The following is a 27,592-nucleotide window of genomic DNA, read 5'->3' on the forward strand; positions in this document are numbered from 1 at the left end:
GTTTATATATATGTATATACATGCATGTATATAAGCTTTTGCAGTATATGAATATTCTGTGTATATATGTATATATATATATATATATATATTTATATATATATATACATATATATATATACATACATATACATATATATAATATATACATACATATACATATATATAATATATACATACATACACACACACATATATATATATATATAAATATATATATATATATATATATATATATATATATATATATATATATATATATATATATAATGTATATATATATAAACTACATTTATATATTATATGAATACAGTATATTTGCATGTAACACACATATTTATATATACAGTATATATATATATATATATATATATATATATATATATATATATATATATAATATATATATATATATATACATATATATATATATATATATATATATATATATATATATATATATATATATATATATATATATATACATACATATATACTGTTTGTATATACATACATCCCTAAATACAGCAGCCTTCGTATTCTCCCAACTGTTTATACATGCAAAAGCAAATGCAAAATGCATATCACCAAGTTATGGCTTAACCTTGATATTTCATCGAGATTCCAGGTGTGGACAAGATATCTGTCCGCAAGCCACTGTACATTTTGTTCTTCAAAACGGAATAACAGCTTGAAATCACGATCAAGTGTGGGTAAACGGGGCATGTATTGTTTAACATGCCTCACATCCACAAAATCTGCCATCGTGCTGAGAATCGGACAGAATAACCTTTCTCTTCGAACTGCAGTCTGCTACTGACCAGACAGCTTTTTCGAAGCATATGCTCTTTATATGAAGTAAAGGGTCTTCTTTGTGTATAACCATTTACTTTTATGTGATTATAAGGATATGCTTTTGCTCTAGAAGTAGAAGCTTTTGCTTGAAATGTTTATGAATACAAGTAGAAGGATTTCCTTCATATTTTGCAAGTATAAGCATATCCTTTTCTTTATGAATACCACCCATTGAGTCGTAGGAGAATACCTCTAATTATAGTATTATTGGTCTTGTTTCTATCCGTTTCCACAGTTTTTTTTTCCCTAGCTGTTTAACCACAGGTTCTTTTACGCCATCAGTATCATTTTTAACGAATAGATCATTTCCTGATGCCTGGCCAATAATAGTGATGATCTTGTTTTCTTTTGTAGTTTACGAACTACTTCTACTATCTTCTGTACGTTGGCTTGGATAGGACCTGACCTTTCTCCTCTTTATGAGCCCTTGTTCCCCTTGGTCTTTACCACAGAGTCTCCAATTAACACAGTCTCGTCATCCTCTTCCTGTGCTAGAGGAAAGAATGTGTTTTTGGTGGCAGTTACATTTCTAGGCTGTTGTTTCGGCTTGGCCTTTGCCACCCCTACTCAAGCGGGTTTCATGAACTCTATTTTGTTGGTAATTATTTCCTTTCTAAGTTCTGTCTATTATTTAACCTTATTTTGTATTTCTTGGATACTAATCCCATTTTCTACAACATCGTCTATGAGTTCTTTGTTTCTTATTTCTAATTGTTGGAACTTGGACATAAACAGTCAGTTTTCCTAGTTTTTGGTTTCCATTTTTCATTTTTTTTCTATTTCTTGTTCCTGCTGACAGAACAGCCATACTACGGTGCATGTTTGCAGCGCACCCTTCTTTGATTCTTCTATGATATTGCTGCGTACTTATTTGGAGAGAGAGAGAGAGAGAGAGAGAGAGAGAGAGAGAGAGAGAGAGAGAGAGAGAGAGAGAGAGAGAGAGAGAGAGAGAGAGCTGTTACAAATACTATACTAGGCCTTATTGTTATTCCCAGCATACCAGTGGGCCAGTCCACGGCGAGATCCAAAGCTGGGCCGACTGTCATTCGTCTCGCAGGTGTATACAAAGAAGGTGCGGCGTCTTATTTTGTTGATCATTGCAGTAGTGTACTCAACATACCCTGTTTCTTTGTATTATATTTATAACTTTGTCTTATTTTTGTAATTGTTTTCACCAATATAACAACTTCTCGATAGGACTTAATGTGATCAAGTGAATTGGCGAATACGAGATTTTTCTAACGATTCTCACAAAGAAATGTGATATTTTTTTTCGCGTTTCTTTTTCAGAATTCAAATAAAAGCCCTTATGTCTTCGTTGAAATTAAACATTAAATTATATTATTTTGAAATAATGTAACTAGAATGGATGGAAATAACAATGAAAAATTACAAGAAAATTAATTAAAATAGGACAATGCTCTTTAAAAGCATAAGATTTAAATTTTGTCGAATCGATCAAGAATCTATATGTCCCATTAGTGTTAAGTAGGAAGTAAGCTTGCATAAACTTAGCCAATGGACAAAGAAATAATACCAGCGGTTTTTCCCTTTATAATGGTCAATGAACAATTCCAATGAAAAAGAAACAAATTACTAATAAGCCACTATCTGAGAAGTAGTTTCTGTTTTGTGATAAGAAATGAAGACTAAAGATCGTGGAAATGTTAAGGGTCCGTTACAAATTCTAAGGTTATAAAGGTATTATGTGTTTTAAGATTTTTACCATAGCGTATTTCCTGTCGGTCAATCAAAATACTGGGTTGAAATCATCAGTTGAATACTGTACTCTTTACGCATTTACCGCTACATACGATTGATTAATGTAATAAGTACAGCACAAGGTATGTAGAATAAGGGGTACAGCACTACATAGCATAATGTACATACATATTCGGGTCCTCTCCATAACTTTATTCAAAATTTGATGTCTGTAAAATATGCCGAAAGTACAATATGCAAGACCATAATCTTTTGTCGCACAAACTTTCACATTCCGGGAGAAATTTATTTTTATTCGGGCACACTATTATTTCTTATTTCTCTTCCTCATGTCATTTTTTAAATTTGTATAGTTTATATATGAAAGGTTTATTTCAATGTTGTTACTGTTGTTAGAATATTTTATTTTAATAGTTCATTACGTTTCTTGTAGCTTGTTTATTTCCTTATTTCCTTTACTCACTGGGCTATTTTGTTCCTGTTGGAGCCCTTGGGCTTGTAACATCCTGCTTTTCCAACTATAGGGTTGTAGCTTAGCAAGTAATAATAATAATAATAATGATAATAATAATAATAATATTAATTATAATAATAATACTCCATGACTTTTTAAAATGATAACTTTGTTACAAGTAAAAATAAATGTGATCCATTGAAAATATTTTCTTCCAACAGATGAGATCATCCTTAACATTAATGGTGGCTCTACTGTTCACCCTCAGCACCATAGTCTACGTTGAATCAGCCCGATATTTCTTTGGGTTCAGACTGCCTACAATTAGTTCGTTTGGCGGCCCCACAGGAACCAGAATAAAGGTAATAATCAGTTCTTCATAATTAATCATTTTTTTAATATATTCTCAAGTTTAATGTTTAATTAAAGGCTACTCATGAATGGCATAGGCAAGGGACAGTAACATTGCCTTAGCTAGGTGGGAAATGACTGACCATATTCAAATGATCAGAGCCCATGCTCTCTCTCCACCCAAGCTAGGACCAGGGTCGGCCAGGCATTGGCTACAGATGACTCGGCAGGTAGACCTATATATTCACACAAACCCACCATTCCTAGCTCACAAGGATGGTTAAGTTACAGACACTACAAGAAGCTCTGAAGTTATCGAGTTTGAGCACAAGTCGAATCCCAGTCCAGTATAATGCTAGGCAGGGATATTTCCAATAGACCACCACAATGGGATTAGACCAGCCTCCTAAATTGGAGCTATAGTAGAGGGATGCAGTGCAAGGTGGTAAATTTCATGAATTCAAAATTAGTAACTTTTACATATATAAAAACTTGGTAAAATAGCTCTTAAGGAATGATTGTATAGCAGTGGCATAGCTAGAATTTATGAATTTGAGGTATATAACCTGGCACTGTGCCTGTAAGGCCATCCAACAGTGTGGCAAGACAAAATGTTTATCAAGGTCCTATTGTGGTGGTGGGGGGGGGGGGTTACACTCTCTCTCAACTTCAGGTTTTTTTTAGGATAAAGAATGCAGATAAATTAATTTCAATACTGTTATATGCTCAAGCTCTAGCTTTGCCTAGACTATCTATACAGTGCCACAAGGTATATCAAATAAATTTTGACATATAGGAAACCTTTAATTTTATTTCAGGCTGAAAATGCCTAAATGTGTATTGAATGGAATAACAAATCTGAAGATATATGTTTTAAAGTCAGGAAAAAAGTTTGATGTACAGTGAACCCTCGTTTATCACGGTAGATAGGTTCCAGACCCGACCGCGATAGGTGAAAATCCGCGAAGTAGTGACACCATATTTACCTATTTATTTAACATGTATATTCAGACTTTTAAAACCTTCCCTTGTACGTAGTACTGTTAACAAACTACCCTTTAATGTACAGAACACTTAATGCATGTACTACAGTACCCTAAACTAAAACAGGCACAAATATTAAAGGCGATTTTATATCATGCGTTTCCTAAACACGCCAAAAAGCAATATAAAAAATGGCAACCAATGTTTTGTTTACGTTTATCTCTGATCATAATGAAGAAACAAACGCATTTAGTGTACACATATGTGTATAGGTTAGTTTTTGCATCGATTATATTGATTATACAGTATGTTGATTTTGTTATTACCAATGTTTTACTTAATTTTTCTTAAGACTTCCAAATAAAATTTTTTTCTTTATGACGCCGCCTGAAACGACGGCGTCATAAAGTACGCTCAGTAAACAAAGAAGGCATTTAACGCGCATGATGAAAGTGATAAATAATGATATTACAGTAAAAGCTTTTAGAAAATGTTATTACAAATATTATTTACCGTATCTATATAAAATCATACAGTACATACTGTACGTAGCAAAGCAGGAAAACAATTTACGAGAGAGAGAGAGAGAGAGAGAGAGAGAGAGAGAGAGAGAGAGAGAGAGAGAGAGAGAGAGAGAGAGAGAGATTTTTTTACGTACGTAAATGTAAATTTAAAAAAAAAATATGATAGGTTTCAACATGTATACTCTTCAGACTTTTAAAACCTTCCCTTTAACTTAATGCATACTAAACTAAAACAGGCATAAATATTAAAATGTTAGAATATTAAAGTAAAAAATAAAGATTGTTACTGTACTCACCACGAAAGAAGTTGAAGAAAAACTTGAATGATGATGGCGATGAATTTGCTGCACAGTAGAAATGATGATGATGAAGCTGATGATGTCTTCTACTGTGCAGCCAATGATAGTATTTTACGTCTCTTCAGACGGAGGTGTCTTTTCCTGGGACCCCTCTTCAACTTCTTCCTGGGAAACTTCTTCAATTTCTTCCGAAGGCGTACTAGCAGGAGGAACTAGCTCTTTTTTGCGAGGCTGGAAGAACATTGTGATCGGAAGTTACTGCCGCTGCTTCTTTTTTCGCTCTAAGAGCATCCTGTAGGGAGTCATGTCTTCATCGATTTTGTTGCAGAATTGCATAGAACGAACCATATCCTCGTCCCACTCTTGCAACATTTCCCTCACCTCCTTTATATGGTTGCAGACCTTGGCAAGCCGTTCTAATGTTAAGCCCGTTTCTTCGACATTTTCTTAGGTCTCTTCCTGTGTTTCGCTCTCTTCTTCACTGGCCGATTTCGTCAGGTCTTCTAGGTCTGCGTCAGTTAGCGGCTGGGAATGGCAGTCCAACAACTCGTCGACATCTTCAGTCGTCATGTCGCCAAACCCGTCCCCTCCAATTATCGCAGCCAACTGCACAGATTTGCGTATTGCAGAGTGTTGGATTTCAGACGGAGTAAATCCCTCGTCGTCGTAAACAATCTGGGGCCACAACTTCTTCCAGCTCGCATTAACGGTTGCAGGTTTCATTTCCTGCAGTGCCTTCTGAATGTTCTGCAGGCACGTGGCTATGGTGTACTGCCGCCAGTACGCCTTCAAATTAAAATCTCCATCTTCATCTTCTTGGGCAGCATCCACACACGCAACGAGGTCTGCCAAGGTATTCTTCGTGTAGAGGGCCTTGAACGCTCTGATAACCCCCTGGTCCATCGGTTGAATTAATGACGTGGTGTTGGGTGGCAGGAACTCAACCTGAACGCCCTCACGCGACAGGTCAGTTGCGTGTCCACCAGCGTTATCCATAAGGAGAAGGATCTTGAATGGCAAGCCCTTCTCTAAGAGATATTCATTGACTTGCGGGATGAAACAGTGGTGGAACCAGTTGGAGGTTAGCATCTTCGTAATCCATGCTTTTGGATTATGCATCCAGTACACGGGAAGGAGATTCTTATTCTTATTTTTCAAAGCGCGAGGATTTTTCGACTTGTAAATAAGCCCCGGTTTTAGCAAAATCCAGCTGCATTGCCACACATCACGAGGGTAACGTGATCCTTGAATGCTTTAAAGCCAGAGGCTTTGGCTTCTTCTTTGAACAGGAAAGTTCGCGACGGCATTCTCTTCCAAAACAAGCCGGTCTCATCCATATTAAACACTTGTTCCGGCTTGTATCCACCTTCGGGGATAATATTCTTGAACGTCTCGTTCACGTAAGTTTCAGCAGCGGCAGTGTCAGCGGAAGCAGCCTCGCCATGCAGGGAAATGCTTTTCAGGGCGAAGCGTTTCTGAAACTTCGCGAACCATCCTTTGCTGGCGGAAAAACGTTGTTTCTGACACTGGGAATCGGTGGATGTCCCTGGTTGAGGTTCATCTACATCATCATCATCTTCAGCATGGTCGCCATCGTCGTCTTGAGGTTCCTTTGCCGCAAAATTCTAATACAAGCTCAAAGCCTTGGTTCGGATGGTGTTCGTATCCAAGGCTATGTTCTTCTTCCGGCAGTCGGCAATCCACACTGCTAAAGCACCTTCCATGCGTACGATCGTTTTATTACGCGTGATAACGACTCGCTTCGCTGATCTGCTAAAGGTGATGGTAGCCGTCTTTCTAATGTTCACCTCGTCCTTCTTGATATAGCGAACGGTGGATTCGTTGACTCCAAAATGGCGGGCTGCGGCCGCGTAACTTCTACTGTCTTTTAACATATCGAGAAGCGTCACCTTCTCAGCAATCGTCATCATCCTTCGGTGGCGTTTAGGCTCACTACCAGCCTTAGTAGAAGCAGAACGCTTGGGAGGCATTGTACAGTAGGGTTTAACACAAAGTTCAACAAAAAGTTCAACTTAAAATAGTCACGCACAGCACAGATTAAAGTTCACAATAACTTAACAACGTCTACACAGCGATACGGCGGGAGAGAAAGTGACCGCGAAAAGATGCTGGAAGTTGGGAGATGCGGGCAAAACACCAATCACAGGCTAGATTACAAAACTTGGGTTCTGATTCGTCATCTATCAGTGCTTGAACCAATCACAATCCGTCTTATATGCTACGTAGTTACCAATTCAAAGTACAAGGTATCCTACGTATACAGTAATAATAATAATAATAATAATAATAAATAATGATAATAATAATAATAATAACAATAATAATTTTAATAACAACAACAACAATAATAATAATAATAATAAAAATAATACAGCTTTACGTACGCTATTTTACGCTTGTTTTGTTGTAGGATATGTCTCTCTCTCTCTCTCTCTCTCTCTCTCTCTCTCTCTCTCTCTCTCTCTCTCTCTCTCTCGTACGCTTATTCGAGATGTGATTTTTGCAACAAAGAATATTATTGGATGCAGTACTACGTACGTATACATACAAAAGATTCATGGAAAAGATGCACATCCATTACATTTGTAGTACAGTAGTAGCCATCAGCAGCCTTACACCATTCTAATATGGTATGACTGCATCTGATTTGCGTTTCATGTTCGATTTAATTTTACTACGTACTGTATACAGTACTGAATTATCGTATGATCACATTCTCTTTTCGTGTTTTATTTCTTTCTGTACTGAATTATATGCCATATGTAATGCAATGAACAATCAGTAAGAGCAGATATTACTAATTACAGTATTAATGGAATTACAGGTAACGAAATATTGTATTTGGGGTCTTCAGATATCGCGGTATTTTCGAAATTTCCGGAAAATCCGCGATATGTTTATATATATGGGTTATGAAAAAAACCCGCGAAGTGGTGAATCCGCGATGGTCGAACCGTGAAGTAGCGAGGGCTCACTGTATTCATTAAATTGATAGTCATGGCCCATTCATAAAGAAGTACCCATTTTGTAAATCAGAAATTAGTTCAAATGCTTAAAAAATAAACATTGTTTTGAATATTGATACAGAGATACCCTACCACTCAAAACAGTTGAACCTTGCTGCTGTTGAAAGTCTTTGAGAATTGTTCTACAAATTCCTCCATATAGGTATCTTTAGCTCTCTCTGGGTGAATTTCAAGAACTCCTAAAAAGGACACCCACAAGTATTAACTAAGTAATTTTTATGAGCATTGGTAATTAAAAACTTCATATACGTAATGTTTTTCTTGCTTTAAAAAAAAATTCGGCAAGACATTTTTTATTTACACTAAGTAGGCCTACCACCTGACAAATCTAATCCACTAAATTTTACATAATAAGCAAAAACTAGGTAGAAAATAAATTTAAATCTTCAGTGGCATACCGTGTTTAATCACGCCACTGGAGTACAGTATAATATGGTTTTGAGATACCCAAGTGAAATTGACCTGTATTCAAGCACCTTGTAAAATTACTTTTTATATTTATGGATTTTTGGTCATATGCGCTGCTGCCACTGGTTGGATTTATGGAAATTGTGATACAGAACTCGGCACTGGGGCCTGCGTGTCTGTTCAGTTGCAAAAGCTCTGTATGCAGTTAGTTGCACTATGAAGTAAAAGTTAAGAGGAGGGACAGCAAGGTGGAAGAAAGGAAGCAGGAATAAATGTGATTGTGGTAGTTAAAGTCCAGATGATTACTAGTGCTCAATTTCCATAACTCCCATATTATCTAAAGTTTTTGAATCTCTTTTAGCAAAACGTCTAATTAGATTTGATGAAGGTAATTATCTGTTCCCTAGTTTGCAATTTGGCTTTCGTAAAGGCCTTGGAACACGTGAGGCCCCTCTTACAATCTCCAATGCTGTACAGAAATCCCTTGATTGTGGTCAGGAAGTTCGTATGACTGGCTTTAATTTTAGTGTTGCCTTTGACTGTTGATCACGAGAACCTTGTTTTCAAATTCAAACAGTTGGGAGTGGGTGGGTCGCTTCTTAGCATCATTATTTAATTTTTAAGTAATAGATTGCAAAGAGTTGTTATTGAAGGGCACCATAGTCAGTAGAGGAATGTGACATCTGGTGTTCCTCAGGGTAGTGTTCTTGGCCCATTACTTTTCATACTATTTACATGCGACGTGTGATTTGGCCTTGAAAACAAGCTCTTTGCATCAATTCCATCTCCTGAATGTAGATCTTTGGTTGTTGAATCCCTTAATAGAGATCTGGCTAGAATTAGTACATGGTGCAAATTATGGGGCATAAAGTTGAATCCTAACAAAACTCAAAATACGATTGCAAGTAGGTCGAGCACAGTGGCTCCTCAATGTCTGGATCTCGGCATTGATAACGTTTCTTTAACCGTGACTTTTCAATTTTAGGCGTGTTTCTCAACCGCAAATTTACTTTTGAGAAGCACATTAGGTCTCTCCTCTTCAATTGCACAAATATGTGATGAATCTATTTTGAAGTGTTTTAGATTCATTCTACCTTGTTTTCAGTATTGTTCTCCTGTCTGGTCTTCAGCTGCCGATTCTCATCTTAATTTGTTAGACAAGAACTTACTCTACATTAAATTTTTTACTCCTGATCTAGATATTAATCTCTGGCACCATCCTTTGCATTTAGGTCTTCCCATACAGTACTGTCCTGTTCGTGATACTAGGTATGCTTTTAATTCTAATTGTCATACCTTCTCCATCGTGCGGCTCGGTACTACACAGTTTTATGTAAGTTTTATTTCAGCTGTGACGAAGTTGTGGAATGATCTTAATAATCAGGTTTTGAATCTTGAACAGAAGTGCCGTACAGTAGACTAAAAAGTAGATGCAGCTATGGGTCAGAGACACTACAAAATCTTTGAAGGTGTAAAGATTTTAAAAGTATTATATTCCCTACTAATGGAGACTTACATTTTCTAGGGCAAATAAAACAAACTTACAAATGACTTACATATGTCTTTATTTGTCCCTTACCAATGAAACAAACTTTTAACAAAATCCCTTAAATGTCCTTATTTGTCTTTTACCAATGAAAAAACTTTCAACAAATGCCTTAATTACTGTATGTCTTTATTTGTCATTTACTCATGTTGAAAACTTTCTTCTTTATCTTTAATTGATGCACTCTACTTTCCAGAGACTAATAACACTCCTCAAACCACACAGAGATGATCGGTACTGGCATGGCTTTGATCTCGATGGGTACTCAAGGTAAGTACTTTCATAAGAATTTTCTTCAAGATGTCTTACAAATTCCAGTGAGTTCAATAGACCAGCTCTAGAATAAACTTTTATTTGAATCTCAGCAATCCTGAGTTAAATTTGGATAAGCTGTATGAATTTGGCCCAGGAATAATATTCAATACTCATATGCACCTTGGATAATACAAAGTAGTTGTAAAATATGTTAGTTGAAATGAGGTTGGACATAAAGATGTAAAATTTATTAAATTTTAAGTTTTTTTCTGTTTTCAATTTATAGTTACATAACAAATATTCAACTTGAATAGATTGACATGACATCATTGCTCACTGCAAAAAATTTACCCCTTGGCTGAAAGTCATGAGCCTGATAGTGATTTTGTCACAGGGGGACCGGGAGCTCCAGAAGGTTAAGTAATGTCTGTAACATATTACATGATGGACACTGACAATTCTGTACTATTTCTCCTTCGTTGTTTGCTCTCAATTATTTTCTTTACCTTGGAGAACTGAAAAATCTGAAAGATGTCACTTAAATAAATTTCAGTACCACTTAAAAATTTGTACCCATCTTGGTATTTTCTTACAATTCTTGATTATTCCTTTGAGGATATAAACTTCAGTCATTTCAATGGTTACTCCTACTATAGTTCCTTTTTTCACGGCAAGACAATAATAAAAGATAAAGGGTTTGATTGCATCATAATTGGTTACCTAGCAACTCCCCTGCTAGACATTGTTGAGTTGTTGCACGGTAGGCTTCACTGAAATCCTGGTCGCTCTTGCGAATAAGAAGTCTGCTCTCATCTCCATAATCATGACTTACATCATCCACACTAGATTACTCTTATAGTGCTTAGTGTCTTTTATTTGTCATTGTCACTAATTGTGTTTATCATTATCTGTGCCATGCTTGTGCATAACAATGGCTAATGCCCATAGTGCCATGCGATCTTACCACAGCCATGATGGTCACCGTTGCGGCACCCTCATGAATTGAGTTGATGTTGATCCGCATCCTTTCTGCCCCTCATGCCGTGACAAACAATGTTCTGTGGAATCTTCGTGAGTATTGTAGGAAGTGGCCGTTCTCCCATCTCGTTTCTCGGCGTAAGAAACAAGCTAAGAGAGATTGCTCTCCTTCCTCATCTGACTCAAATACTGTAATAGTAAGAAGTGTAAGCTCTTTAATGTGTCGAAAGTTATCCCCTCATCCTGCTCTTTCATGTCTTGAGCCTTCTGAGATTCCTGCTACAGAGGACACTATGACCATAATTAAATTATTAATCTTCAAAATTTTATAAAAGTACTACCACCTAGTGTTGAACATGTCTGATGATCCCGAGTCGATGCTTGTGACAGATCCCTTGACTATGGATGCTGTGCACTCTGAGCTAAATCCAGTCCTAGTATCTTTGATCCCTTATTATTCAGAAATGCATAGATCTCCCTCGCCTCCCACTAGTGTTTTGAGTGGTGAGCCCTGTATGGGTGATTTTATCCGGGATGACTCTTTGTTCCCATACGTGGAATCCTCGAGTCGAGACTGCCATTTTCCCCTGTACGGAGGCAGCCCTGTTGGAGGATCCATTTTGTCCCTCTACGTTCATACACGAGCTGAGCTTGCCTCGTACTCCCAGGGTCCTTGGCACTGCTCTCCTCTTACAAGTTTTCTGGACTTGTAATAGAAATCTCCATTACAATGCATTAAGGTTGGTTGGACTGCTTCGGCTGTGTCCATAACTGCAACTTTGGCCAGGTCAGGTTGCTCTTCACTAAATGCACCTCAATTTCAACACATAATGATATTTCTATGATACCATGTCACATAATAATACACGTTCTTATCGTGCTGTCACGATCCCTTTGTGGTCATGATCCATCGTCAGTTTCGACTGTATATCAGGTAGCTTCAACTTAAAATCCCCAACAACCTCAGTCTCATAACAAACAACCATTGGTTAGATAAATGACAAAGGTTGCTTCACCAAGCCGTACGTAATGTACGTAATTCTTCAAATTTTATACGTTTTTCAAAACCACAGGCACATTCTTTTTTAGGTGAATCTTCTTTTCAGATTCAAGATAGGAAAAAATGGACTGAAATAGTTTCCCCATCTTAAGCAGATGATGTCACAGTAATTAGATACCGTAGACACAGTCACGTAGGAGGTACCGTAAGTGGCTTGCCTCAGAAAGATCTTTATCCTCTTACAGGTCCAGGTTGGAATGAAAATTACCTTTTTAAATATTTAACTTAGCCGGTGAATATATAATAGCTGACGTCTCCGGCGGCTCGACAGAAAAACACAAAAACTCGCGAGCGATCGCTATGAAGGTTGCGGGTGTGCCCACCAGCACCAACTATCGGCCAGATACCGCATATACATGTAAACAGCTTCAGTTCTTCTCTGTCGGTCTTGTCGACAAGTTGATTCCATTACTCGCTGTTAACCTGGAGTTTTTCGTCAGTCTTGGTGAAGTACTTCTTTTTGGTTTTGAGCTTTCGCAGTGCAGGTGTTTTATCTTCAATGTGAACTCTTTTTTGGATAGATTTAATTGTTGATGACTTTGGATTGTTTTTTGGACTTTCTTTGACTTTTCAAAATGGCTGACCCTTCTCCAATTCCTAAATTTCGTAAATGTAATGCTAGGGATTGTAACAAACGTCTTCCAAAGGCCTCTCTCGACCCACATACTGTGTGTTCTAATTGTCGGAGTAAAACCTGTCAATTAGGAGATTGGTGTGATGAGTGCGTGGTACTTTCGGAATTCGACTGGCTAGAGTTTGATAAGTATTCTCGTAAGCTAGAGAGAGATAGGGTGAGGAGAAGTTCCTCTAGATCATTAGAATTTTCCTCCTCCCATGCCCCTGAACCTAATCCTTCCCCAGTAGTAGTTGTGCCTGAACCTTCTACTAGCACTCATGAACCTTCAATGCGGGATATGTTACGTGCCATTCAAGCTTTGGGCGAGAGAGTTGAATCTTTAGCTACGGACCGTAATCAACTCATGGCGGATGTAAAAGAGTTAAAGTGTCAGAGTGCCACATTAGAAAATCGTGGGGATAAAGTGATTAGTGCGCAAAGTGTTATCAGTGTTGGGACCGAGGGTTCGTCTGTTCGTGCCTGTCGTCCGCCTAGTCTGAGACCTCTTGCAAGCTCCCATGCACCAGGGAGAAGTAATGTCGTAGGGCTTATGGGTTCGAGAGGCTTTAACCAACGAACAGACGTTCCCTCTATGGTTTCGGGCGTGTCTCGTCAAGACCGCCCCTACCATAAGACGAGCGAGGCGATTTTCTCCTCGTCATCCGAAGGCTTCTCGCGTAAGAAACCGTGGAGCAAGGTTTCGAGACCCTTAAAGCGAAAGTCAGTCCCTTCAGGACAGGTCCAGCGTCCTGGTTGTAGCCATTGGGACAGCTCTGACCCTGTGCAGTCATCGGAAGACTGCTCGCCGCCTAAACAGAAGCGTAACACAGGCTCCGAGAGTCTTAGTGTAGGCAATGTTTTGCAGTCACAGACGTTACCCTCGTCTCGAACCGCACCCACTCCCATTGATCCTAAATGGGTTGTACTGCAAGATATGCAGAATAAGCTGGCCTCTCTTATGGAGGAATATACTGCTGAGCAGGTTCACGATGATCCTCACCGTTTAGCTGATCGAGATCCTGGCCGTCAGCCGCCCAAACGAGCCTTTGCTCATCCTGTTGACGTTGACGTTACAAAGTCACGTCAGTCACGTGACGTAGAGCCTCTTTCGATGCAGTCCCGTGTTGACTTTCAGCCGCTGCCGCATGCTCGTGTTGACGTTCAGGATGTTCGCCAACCAGCTAACTTGACTTGTTTTGACGTTGAGCGTCAAGCACCGCAGTCAAGAGTTGTTTTGACTGCTCAATCTAGGCAGTCAAGGCAGTCTCGAGTTGACGTCGAGCGTCCTCCCGCTCCTGTTGTTGTTGCTAGTCAGTCCGTTAAGCAGTTACATGACGTAGCGTCCTGGACTGCTACTGATGCTCCTGTGCGTGTGGACTCTGCTTGTCAAGCATTGCCACCAAGGCAGGTCTCTCCCTTGCTTGAGACTCATCAGTTGTCGGACGAGGTTCCTTCAGATGAGGACGTTCCTGACCCTCATCCTAATGATAATCCTTTGGATGTTTTGTCAGATGTAGAAGAACCTAAGGCTGTTCAACCTTCGATGGATTTTAAGAAGATCATGATGATTTTCAAGGATCTTTTTCCAGATCATTTTGTTGCTGTTGCTCCTCGTTCGCCTCCGTCCGAGTTTGCTCTAGGCTTAGCTGCTACCAAGCCTGCCTTTACTAAGCTAGTGCTTTCTCGCTCTTCTAAGAGGGCTTTACGTCTTCTAGGCGACTGGTTGGATACCAGGAGGAGTTTGGGGAAGACGGCCTTTGCCTTCCCACCTTTTAAGCTTGCTTCTCGATCGAGCGTCTGGTATGACACGGGAGAAGTTCTCGGCTTGGGAGTCCCTGCCTCTGCCCAGGGTGACTTCTCAAGCCTCGTAGACTCTCCCCGTCGCCTGGCCATGAGACGCTCGAAGATTTGTTGGTCCTCCTCGGACCTTGACCATCTACTTAAAGGCGTATACAGCGCCTTTGAAGTTTTTAACTTTCTTGATTGGTCTTTAGGAGCATTAAGTAGGAAGATCTCGTCTGCTGACCAAGATGTATCCTTACTTATCATGTCCTGTATGGACAAAGCCATCCGCGATGGCTCCAATGAGCTCGCCTCCACCTTTACGTCAGGAGTCTTGAAGAAGAGAGAAACCCTTTGCTCTTTCCTTTCAGCAGGAGTTACTCCCTGTCAGAGATCGGAACTGCTCTTTGCTCCCTTATCGGCTGCCTTGTTTCCACAACAGCTGATTAAGGACATAGCTGCTTCGCTTGTGCAGAAGGACACTCATGACCTGATGGCGTCCTCTGCTCGCAAGGGTACTCCTTCTTCTTCCTTTGTGAGACCCAGAATCGAGACTCCTGCGTCTAGATTTATCCCGCCCTTTCGTGGCAGAGCTCCCAACAGGGGAGGCTCTCGTGCCGAGGGAAAGAGAGGTAAGAAGAGAGGAACCAAGTCCTCCCGTGGCAGAGTCTGACTGCCCACGGCCTCAGACAGCGGTAGGGGCCAGATTGAACAGCTTCTGGCAGGCCTGGGAGAAGAGGGGTGCAGACCAAGAGTCTGTTCTGTTGCTCAAAGAGGGGTACAAAATACCGTTTGTACGCAAACCTCCTCTAGTAACAACTCCCATAGACCTCTCTCCCAGGTATCGAGAGGAGTCAAAGAGACAAGCTCTACATCAAGAAGTGTCTCTGTTGCTAGAGAAGGGAGCGGTGGTGAAAGTCTCGGACCTTCAATCACCGGGGTTTTACAACCGTCTCTTCCTAGTCCCAAAGCATTCAGGAGGTTGGAGGCCAGTGCTAGACGTCAGTGCGCTCAACGTTTTTGTTACGAAAACAAAATTCACGATGGAGACCACGAAGTCCGTCTTAGCAGCGGTCAGAGAGGGAGACTGGATGGTCTCTCTCGACCTGCGAGATGCGTACTTCCACATTCCTATACACCCGGATTCCTAACCGTTTCTGAGGTTTGTTTACAGGAATGTGGTGTACCAGTTTCGAGCACTGTGCTTCGGCCTCAGTCCTGCTCCTCTCGTGTTTACGAGGCTCATGAGGAATGTGGCAAAATTCCTTCATCTATCGGGAATCCGAGCCTCCCTGTACTTGGACGACTGGCTTCTCAGAGCATCGTCCAGTCATGGCTGTCTGCAGGATCTACATTGGACGTTGGGTCTGGCAAAGGAGTTGGGACTTTTGGTCAACTTAGAAAAGTCCCAACTGATCCCATCTCAGACTATTCTATATTTGGGGATGGAGATTCGCAGTCTAGTTTTTCGTGCTTTTCCGTCTGCCACCCGAATAGAACAAGCCCTGCTCAAAGTCCAACTAATGCTGAAAAGAGAACGTTGTTCAGTAAGGAGTTGGATGAGTCTCGTAGGGACTCTCTCATCCCTGGAGCAGTTTGTCTCGCTAGGGAGACTGCACCTTCGGCCTCTCCAGTTCCATTTAGCCTCTCACTGGAACAAGGGCAAGACTTTAGAGACGGTATCAATCCCGGTCTCCGAACCAGTAAAAGCATGCCTGAACTGGTGGGACAGCAATATCAGTCTGAGAGAGGGCCTGTCCCTAGCAGTCAAGAACCCAAACCACGTGTTGTTCTCAGACGCGTCGGATTTGGGTTGGGGTGCGACCCTGGACGGTCGGGAATGCTCGGGTCTGTGGACCTCAGTTCAGAAGAGCATGCACATCAACGGCAAGGAGCTTTTAGCTGTCCACTTGGCCTTGATGAATTTCGAGAGCATTCTTCGAAACAAAGTGGTAGAGGTCAATTCAGACAACACCACAGCTTTGACGTACATCTCCAAGCAAGGAGGCACTCACTCCCACACGCTGTACGTGATCGCAAGGGACCTCCTCATATGGTCAAAAAATCGAGGCATCTCCCTGTTGACAAGATTCATCCAGGGGGACTTGAACGTCTTGGCAGACTGTCTCAGTCGGAGGGGTCAGGTGATACCCACGGAATGGACCCTCCACAAGGACGTGTGCAAGAGTCTTTGGGCGACTTGGGGTCAACCCACCATAGACCTCTTTGCCACCTCGTTGACCAAAAGGCTCCCAATCTATTGCTCACCAGTCCCAGATCCAGAGGCGATCCACATAGACGCGTTTCTACTGGACTGGTCTCACCTGGACTTGTATGCATTCCCACCATTCAAGATAGTCAACAAGGTACTGCAGAAGTTCGCCTCTCACGAAGGGACAAGGTTGACGTTGGTTGCTCCCCTCTGGCCCGCGAGAGAGTGGTTCACCGAGATACTTCAATGGCTGGTAGACATTCCAAGGAGTCTTCCTCTAAGGGTAGATCTCTTACGTCAGCCCCACGTAAAGGATGTTCATCAAAGCCTTTCCGCGCTTCGTCTGACTGCCTTCAGACTATCGAAAGACTCTCAAGAGCTCGAGGCTTTTCGAAGGAGGCAGCCAGTGCGATTGCGAGAGCTAGGAGAGCTTCTACCATCAAAGTATACCAGTCGAAGTGGGAAGTCTTTCGAGACTGGTGCAAGTCAGCATCTGTGTCCTCTTCCAGTACCTCTGTAGGCCAAATCGCAGATTTTCTATTACATCTGAGAAATGTTCGCTCCCTCTCAGCATCCACTATTAAGGGCTACAGGAGCATGTTGGCTTCGGTCTTTAGACATAGAGGCTTAGATCTTTCCAACAATAAAGATCTCCAAGATCTCCTTAAGTCTTTCGAGACCTCTAAGGAACGTCGTATGGCAACTCCTGGATGGAACTTAGACGTGGTCCTAAGGTTCCTGATGTCAGACAGGTTTGAGCCATTACATTCAGCCTCCCTGAAGGATCTCACCCTCAAGACGCTTTTCCTAGTGTGCTTGGCTTCGGCTAAAAGGGTCAGTGAAATTCATGCCTTCAGTAAGAACATCGGCTTTTCCACAGAGAAAGCCACATGTTCACTTCAACTTGGTTTCCTAGCCAAAAATGAACTGCCTTCTCGTCCTTGGCCTAAGTCTTTTGATATACCTTGCCTGTCAGAGATCGTAGGCAACGAACTTGAAAGAGTACTGTGTCCAGTTAGAGCTCTAAAGTTCTACTTAGCTCGTACTAAGTCCTTACGAGGTGGATCTGAGGCCTTATGGTGCTCAGTTAAGAAGCCATCATTACCTATGTCAAAGAATGCTTTGTCATATTTTATCAGATTTTTAATCCGAGAGGCTCATTCTCACTTGAATGAAACAGACCGATGCTTGCTTAAAGTTAAGACACACGAAGTAAGAGCTATAGCAACTTCCGTGGCCTTTAAGCAAAATAGATCTCTGCGAAGTATTATGGACCCGACCTTTTGGAGAAGCAAGTCTGTATTTGCGTCATTTTACTTAAAAGATGTCCAGACTCTTTATGAGGACTGCTACACACTGGGTCCATTCGTTGCAGCGAGTGCAGTAGTGGGTGAGGGTTCTACCACTACATTCCCTTAATTCCAATATCCTTTTAATGTCTCTTGAAATGTTTTTAATCTTGTTTTTGGGTTGTACGGAAGGCTAAGAAGCCTTTCGCATCCTGGTTGATTTGGCGGGTGGTCAAATGTCATTTCTTGAGCGCGCCCAGATTAGGGGTTTGATGAGGTCCTGTTGTATGGGTTGCCGCCCTTGATACTTCAGCTCCTGGGAGTCTTTCAGCATCCTAAGAGGATGGCTGGGCTTCGTGAGGAAGACAGACTAACAAGGCAGAGTAATCGTCTAAGTCAACTTCCTTACCAGGTACCTATATATATTTGGGTTTTGTTATGATATAACTGTCAAAAACTCTAAGCATATACGCTGTAAACTGTATTTATACTGGTCTCTACCCACCACCATGGGTGTGAATCAGCTATTATATATTCACCGGCTAAGTTAAATATTTAAAAATTATATTTTGATTATAAAATAAATTTTTGAATATACTTACCCGGTGAATATATAAATTAAAGGCCCCCCCTTCCTCCCCGATAGAGACCCAGCGGGATGAGAAGAACTGGAGCTGTTTACATGTATATGCGGTATCTGGCCGATAGTTGGCGCTGGTGGGCACACCCGCAACCTTCATAGCGATCGCTCGCGAGTTTTTGTGTTTTTCTGTCGAGCCGCCGGAGACGTCAGCTATTATATATTCACCGGGTAAGTATATTCAAAAATTTATTTTATAATCAAAATATCATGTTATTACCTCAAAAACTGCTAGAGGTAGAAAAATATATGCTGGAAGTAATCATGGCTCCTCCCATCTGCCTCTTCTGCTCTCCATTCACTGAATGTTGTAAGAGAGAGAGAGAGGAAGGATGTTCGAAGGAACTTTAAATCTTCTAACAAACCTATCAAGGAGAACCACCAGTTATCCCAAAAGTGAAACCATCTCATGATCAGGATATTATCACTACTATATTAATGACTCGCCGGAAAACCTCACTGCCTGAGCTGGCACCACCTCAGCTGATGTAGATCCTTCAAGGTTTCAATGTTTGCCAAGGAAGAATAGCATTTCATCAGAATAATGAGCCTAATCCATTGCTTGGATGGCCTAGATAATCCTCTTCACATGCAAATTGCTAACAGGTGGTGTGTTATTGATATACTATTCCCTCAATCTCAAAGCCCAAAACATAGGTGTAACGTGGCGATCTCTAATCAGACTTGAGACACGCTGGACTTATTTAACACTCAAGTCTTGGCCATGGAAAACTCGCGATGAGTAAGCAGGTCTTTTTAAGTTGCCTCCCTTGACACTTTGACACTAGAGGAGATTAAATGTTCACTTTCCCACCCATCTGAGTCCACTCTCTATTGATGCCGACTTTGCCAACCTGTTACCCTGTGTACCTAGTGACAAATTACCTAAATTCCCCTCCACTTTCTCAGGTCCCGAAATGCAGAATATGGAAGTAGCACCTATGTCTGGCATACAGGCCTGTTCCTGGCTGGACCACTGATCAAGGGAAGTATCACACTTAGTAATATTAGACAGAAAATCTGCAGGCTGAGAGCACCCAGAAATAATTTGAAGACCTCTCGAAGTCAGGAGCCAAGTCTCTTGAGTTCTTGCTTTATCAGACAGTCTCCCTTTTGGGGCAACTGCAACCTAAAAAGAAGTGATGCCATCTTGGCTAGATGTACTGACAGTTGTCTCTTTTTGAGGAACTCGAACCAGGTGAACTTCCCCTCTCTTTTCCTCCACCAAATGTGTCCGCTACCATTGAGAAGGCAGAAAAATCTGTCAGGCTTCTCTTTGAGGAGAGCTGCAGCACCAAGGATTCCTGCCCCTCAACGACCCCAAAGGAACTCTGCTTTTAAGCACGTCAACCTGCAAAGACGACTTCTTCCTCCTACACTCTCAGTAGCCTAAGAGGCAAGACCCCCAGCACCACTGGCGCAGGTGGCACCTCTTTGGGGCTGATCCCTGGACCATGGAAGTATTGAAGATACAGAACTACATTCAGAATATCCAGTCTCATTCATAGGCTGTCTGCCCCCTCTGACTCAGATTCTGACTGCCAGAACATTCTTTTGAAAAGCTCGGTAAAGGACCTCCTCTTACTAGAAGTGGTGTCCAAGATGTTGGCCAAGGAGCCATAAAGGAAGTCTTAGACAACTCTCAGGGCTTCCTCAGCACTCTATTCTTAGTAGGAAAGCTGACGGAAGGTTGGAGACCTGTCAGTAGTCTTGTCTCATTTTTAGCAGTTTTTGCAAACAAGGTTCAAAATGGAGACTATGGCCACTGTTCTTGAGACCATCAGGAAAAACGACTGCCTTCTGACCATAGGCCTAAAGGATGTGTACTTTCAGGTCCCCATACATCCCTCCTCATGGAAATACCTAAGGTTTCCCTTTCAAGTCTGTATTTTCCCTTCAAGGTGCTATGCTTTGGCTGTCAACAGCACCTTAGGTTTTTACGAGGATGTTTGCCCTTGTTTCATGCCAGGGGGGTGAGGCTTTCGAGATATCTGGATGACTGGTTTCTGGCAGTCTCTCAAACCCTCCTTATAGAACACAGAAATCTCCTGCTCGACCTATGCAAGGAGTTGGGTATTCAGCTAAATCTAGAGAAGTCCAGTCTCATCCCCCAACAGTCCATCAGATATCTAGGCATGAATATTGACTCTTCCCAGGCCAGAGCATTTCCATTTGCAGACAGGATAACGATTCAGGAAAGTGCCAGAAACCTAGGACACCTAGCCTTGTTGGAGAAGTTAGTTCCCTTCGGAAGAAAGCATCTTTGCTCGGTACAGTGGACTCTGAAGAGCTAGGTCTCAAAACATCTGACCAACATGCTGTCAGGTATTGACAGATCTCCGATGGTGGTTGAGAAAAGAGAACCTGTTCAGCAGGAACACCCCTTCTGGTCTCTCCCCCAAAGTACCTTCTATTCTTGGATGCTTCATGCCAAGGGTGGTCATTCACCTAAGAAGGGAGCAGATTTCAGGTCTGTGGTCTCAAGGCCTTTCACATCAACTACCTAGAAATTAAAGCATTACTTCACTTCTGAGACTTGCAAAAGCCCCTCTGTGGTATTGATGAGCGACAACTCCATGGCAGTGACCTACATCTCCAAACAGGGAGGTGCAGTCTTCCTCCTGTGGCAACTAGCAGTGGAGATGCATCATTGGGCACAGAACAATGCACTGACCCTCTCTCGGTGAGGTTTATCTCCGTGAAGAAGAATGTCATTGCGAACAATCTAAGTTGACTAGGGACGACAATTGTTTCTGAATGGTCTTTGCTTCCTCTAGTGGTGAAGTATCTTTTAACTTTGCGATGTTCCACGTCATGTTCACCACTCTTGAAACTAAACTCCTGGTGTATTGCTCTCCAGTCTCGGACCCAGGGGCAGCAATGGAAAATGCCTTCCACCACCTGTGCGGTGGACTAGACTTTTACACCTTTCTGCCATTCTGTATGATTCATCAGGTGCTGAACAGTCTGAAGATCCCGAGAGGCCAGAGTAACGCTAGTAGCCCCCAAAGTGGACAATAGCGGAGTGGTATCCAGACCTAGTGGAACTTCTCATGGAAATCCCAAAGGAACTTCCAGAATGGCCAAACCAATTGTGTTAACCGCATGTAAGAAAGTTCCACGAGGCAGTTCACTGCCTATCTCTTCACGGTTGGAGATTATCCAGCATCTCCGAAAGAGGCTTCAGAACAGGCTGGTAAACAACTTCCCACATACCTCCGCAAGTTGTCCACAGCAGTCTACCAAGCCAGGTGGAAAACTTTCTGTGATAGGTGTCGTTGGGGGAGGCTCCACTCAAGGCCAATATTCCCCTGATTGCCAAAGAAGGTATCCAACAATTTCCTTTTGGCTAAGAAAAACAATTATGAGCAAATAAATCCTCAGGGGAAGTGTCACCAGGAAACCCCTCCCCTAGAGTAGATGATAACTCTGGCCTTGCTGCAACCCTAGCATTCCGCAAAAACCACGAAGTAGCCTGAGTTCTCAAGAGCTGGTATTTGGAAAAGACAGAACACTTTCACTGATATTGAAAGATTATACTCGCAGATCTTCACTTTCTTTAAGCCCTATTGTTGCAGCTCAACAAATGGCCTAGCAAAGCTCTTATGGAACACCTAATTATTTATCAAGGCATCAGTTATTCTCTGCATTATATGGGTATGAAATTTGGATAAAGTCTGATTGTACTCGTAAGCTGGATCTGAAATGCTTGCTTGGATCACACCCTAATGCAGGTAAGAATAACATATTCTCATATATAAATGATCATATTTGATACACTGAATTTGTTTGATGCTTGATGCTTTATATCTTAGATTGGACCTAAAGAATTGGATTCTACAACCCTGCCTGTCTTTACGTATCCACTTTTGCTCCTACCTATATGTACTTGTAACTGTTACAGTGTGTGAATACCTCTTAAGAGACTCTCCTCCCTCACCTAAGGAAGACTCCCGTTTTAATGTCTTGGAAGTTTGTATAGGCGTAGGAATAAACTGCAAATTTAAAAATATAATTTGTATTTTTTTTAGCTATACAAACCTTAGTCATTTAAGCAAAGGTCCTGCCTCAACCACCCCACAAGTCTTCAACCAGAAGAGTGAAGCCTACTGCGTAACACTGCCAAGCAGTGGAGTTGCTAAGTAACTAAACCCTTTTTCTTTTATGGTCTGGTTATAGAAAGTGGAACTAGGAGTAACCATTTAAATGATTCAGGTTTGTATAGAGGGTAAATACAGTTTTTAAAATTTGTAGTATTTTATGATTTAAGTTTTTTTATGGCAATGGTTAATATTTTAAGCATTTACAGTAGTACTCTAAAATATCAAATCCTCTTGGAAAATTATAATTCAAATGGTGATGGTGTATCAGCTTTTTAACATAAGACAAGTTTTAAATGTTAACTTGATTCTATTACCTTCCATTTGTTCCCTTTGCTCTTTCTTCTCTAAGCTGTCTAATTTCATTCACTTTTATCTAACTCCATCTCCAATTTTCATTCAAGATTTCACATTACCCTTCTTACAAAAGCTAATCTAGTTACTCCCACAATAAATCTCAAATGTTCATCTCTTCACTAATAAACAACACTAAGAACTATTCTCCCTTTAGTCTTCTTCTATCACACCACTAATAATGATAAACTTCTCCCTTTAGTCTTCTTCTATCACACCACTAATAATGATAAACTATTCTCCCTTTAGTCTTCTTCTATCGCACCACTAATAATGATAAACTATTCTCCCTTTAGTCTTCTTCTATCACACTACTAATAATGATAAACTATTCTCCCATTAGTCTTCTTCTATCACACCACTAATAATGATAAACTATTCTCCCTTTAGTCTTCTTCTATCACACCACTAATAATGATAAACTATTCTCCCTTTAGTCTTCTTCTATCACACCACTAATAATGATAAACTTCTCCCTTTAGTCTTCTTCTATCACACTACTATCCATCCATATACCAAAGGCACTTCCCCCAATTTTGGGGGGTAGCCGACATCAACAAGAACAAAACAAAAAAGGGGACCTCTACTCTCTGTTCCTCCAGCCTAACCAGGGACTCAGCCGAGTTCAGCTGGTACTGCTAGGGTGCCACAGCCCAACCTCCCACATTTCCACCACAGATGAAGCTTCATACTGCTGAGTCCCCTACTGCTGCTACCTCCGCGGTCATCTAAGGCACCGGAGGAAGCAGCAGGGCCTACCGGAACTGCGTCACTATCGCTCGCCATTCATTCCTATTTCTAGCACGCTCTCTTGCCTCTCTCACATCTATCCTCCTATCACCCAGAGCTTTCTTCACACCATCCATCCACCCAAACCTTGGCCTTCCTCTTGTACTTTTCCCATCAACTCTTGCATTCATCACCTTCTTTAGCAGACAGCCATTCTCCATTCTCTCAACATGGCCAAACCACCTCAACACATTCATATCCACTCTAGCCGCTAACTCATTTCTTACACCCGTTCTCACCCTCACCACCTCGTTCCTGACCCTATCTACTCGAGATACACCAGCCATACTCCTCAGACACTTCATCTCAAACACATTCAATTTCTGTCTCTCCATCACTTTCATTCCCCACAACTCCGATCCATACATCACAGTTGGTACAATCACTTTCTCATATAGAACTCTCTTTACATTCATGCCCAACCCTCTATTTTTTTACTACTCCCTTAACTGCCCCCAACACTTTGCAACCTTCATTCACTCTCTGACGTACATCTGCTTCCACTCCACCATTTGCTGCAACAACAGACCCCAAGTACTTAAACTGATCCACCTCCTCAAGTAACTCTCCATTCAACATGACATTCAACCTTGCACCACCTTCCCTTCTCGTACATCTCATAACCTTACTCTTACCCACATTAACTCTCAACTTCCTTCTCTCACACACCCTTCCAAATTCTGTCACTAGTCGGTCAAGCTTCTCTTCTGTGTCTGCTACCAGTACAGTATCATCCGCAAACAACAACTGATTTACCTCCCATTCATGATCATTCTCGTCTACCAGTTTTAATCCTCGTCCAAGCACTCGAGCATTCACCTCTCTCACCACTCCATCAACATACAAGTTAAACAACCACGGCGACATCACACATCCCTGTCTCAGCCCCACTCTCACCGGAAACCAATCGCTCACTTCATTTCCTATTCTAACACATGCTTTACTACCTTTGTAGAAACTTTTCACTGCTTGCAACAACCTTCCACCAACTCCATATAACCTCATCACACTACTAATAATGATAAACTATTCTCCCTTTAGTCTTCTTCTATCATACCACTAATAATGATAAACTATTCTCCCTTTAGTCTTCTTCTATCACACCACTAATAATGATACACATCTGCAGAATTTAAAATATTGTCTCCAATCTACAAGTCTATCAACAATACCTGGACTCCTGTTGTAAAATTGCATAGAAAAGCTAAAAATACCTTAAATTCACACTAGATATTCATCTCTACTACTGCTGTTATACATCTCAAGAAACTAATACTGTAACAGCAAATCAAGACAAAAAAAAGTTTTCAGCACAAAAAAAGAGCTATTTTCTCTTTACTATTATTTTTTTTCTACAACATAACAAAATCTTGAAACAAATCTCCTGTGGATGAAACAAAATATACAGAGTTATGCTATTATTTTATTGTTTTATTTTTACAAAGGACAAAAAATCTGAGGTTACCAAGGATTAAATTTAAATTTCTTCAAAATACAAATCCAACTTTCTCACTGAACTCTTCAATTTCTAGCTTCTGTTTAAAAAAAAAACCTGTATTGTATAAATATTTTCTGTTGTGCCATCAATCAATTCTTTCTTATGTAGACTATAATTGTTTTACAAAATTAAATTTTTTTTCCATGTTGCAGAAATGGACGGGAAATCCATGAATTACAACCTGAAGTTGATGACAAAATGATTATGTAATCCATCACAACAAAAATAGTGTATTTAAATACATTATTCACAACAGTGGAAAATTCAATTAGCACCATGCCTGCTTGACCACTTCAGTACGATCAGTAGTTTGTGGCTACAGTTTCATCACTTACTGCAGAGAAAACTTCAAGACAAATTTACTAATGGCAAAGTGACAGAGACCTGTGTACAGTATGTCTTGATTTATTTTTTTACTTTCTTCTCCATGAACATAACTTGTTATCCATTTAAAAAATTTATTAGCTTATTTTAAGTATGCTTCTCATCTAAAATAAATATAGCATTTTTTCAAACAATTTTTATTTTTCCAACTGCTGTATACAAACTAGAGTCCTTTAATAGGAACTGATTCTCATTGTAACTGGAAGGTGGCTGTTGCTGCCTGGTGGTGGAGAAGCCCGGCTATCCTGACAGGCCACCGAGCTCTTCCCTATAACCTTCAGCCTATGATTTGCGGAGGTAGGTGGAACTTAAAGGACTTGGGTTTGTTTAGTTATGAAAATACACAGTACCTAAAAAAATAAAAAATTTGTTCCTACACAAATACAAACCCTAGTCCCTTATTAGAAGACCTGTCTCTAGTAGGGAAGGTATATCCTATGACACTGGCTGGTTTACTTAACTGGGAAATGTCAGAGCACTTTAGTCCTGTATTAGAGCAAAAGATGTGACTTCAGTCAACCATCTAACAACTTTTGACATGAACATGTGGTAGCTGTTAGCCTAAGTTATGGAAAAATTTATATCAAGGGATATGATGTCCAAATGTCTATTCATTTATAATAAATGGGTTTGCATACATTTAGTCATCCTCCCACTCTGCTGGGAGGATGGGGAGAAACTTTAAAACATTACGGTTAAGAAAAATTGTTCGAATCCTGTGGCATGCCCACAGCAGCTGTGCCTTCCCATTCTCATTGGTGCAGTGAGCCATCAGGGCAGACTTCAGCAAACAATGGATTCTTTCTACTATGCCATTGGCTGTGGGGTTGTGTGCTGTTTAGTGACATTCCCATCATGCAGGATACGGAGGCCCACAGTTCTAACACGTACGCCGGGCCACGGTCGGTCGTGATGTCATTGGGCACCCCGAAACCGCTAATCCAGCTTGACAATAGGGCCTCTGCCATGGGGGTGGCCTTGGGCCCTCTACTGGAACGATCAACGATCATCAGGAGGGACCTTTGATGTCGATGTGGATATGACCGAACCATCGTCTTGGTTGAGAGAAGTCTCCAACGCAAGATTCCAGGTGCAGACTAATTTTGTTGGTCTGGCAAGCCATGCACGTCCTGGCCCACTTGTGTGCATCCGTCTTGATGCCATGTCAGACGAATTTCTCTTGTCATCAACTGTGTCGTGGTCCATGCTGATGGATGTGACAGTCATGTGGATGATATCAAACACTGGCTTCCTCTGGGACACGTGAAACCACGGACGAGGTTGCTGGTGTCGCAGAGGAGAGTCATGCTGCTTTGGTCCAGTGGAAAGTCTTCAGCTCCAGCGAGGCCGGCGTTGTGCGGTATGCTGACATTTCCAGGTCTGCAGCTTTTTCCCAGGTGAGGTCTGCATAGTTTACTCCCAGGTGGACAGAGAGTTGATCTCTA

At 41.1% G+C, this 27,592-nt stretch overlaps 1 protein-coding gene across 2 annotated transcripts in view; it reads left to right on the plus strand.

The window, feature by feature from the left end:
• LOC137651335 (uncharacterized) overlaps nucleotides 1–26,281 on the plus strand; it is a 40,887-nt gene extending 14,606 nt beyond the window's left edge. Inside the window, exons 2-5 of one of the 2 annotated variants that reach the window (XM_068384624.1) lie at nucleotides 1,851–1,927; nucleotides 3,253–3,393; nucleotides 10,387–10,460; nucleotides 25,916–26,281. In XM_068384624.1, coding sequence (XP_068240725.1) covers nucleotides 1,851–1,927; nucleotides 3,253–3,393; nucleotides 10,387–10,460; nucleotides 25,916–25,973 — 350 coding nt within the window. In that variant the 3' untranslated portion in view covers nucleotides 25,974–26,281. The remainder of the gene's footprint in view (nucleotides 1–1,850; nucleotides 1,928–3,252; nucleotides 3,394–10,386; nucleotides 10,461–25,915) is intronic. The other variant, XM_068384625.1, reaches the window with a different exon arrangement.
• Nucleotides 26,282–27,592: the final 1,311 nt, after the last annotated feature.

This window comes from Palaemon carinicauda, chromosome 12 (genome assembly GCF_036898095.1).
Source record: "Palaemon carinicauda isolate YSFRI2023 chromosome 12, ASM3689809v2, whole genome shotgun sequence".
NCBI lineage: Eukaryota > Metazoa > Arthropoda > Malacostraca > Decapoda > Palaemonidae > Palaemon > Palaemon carinicauda.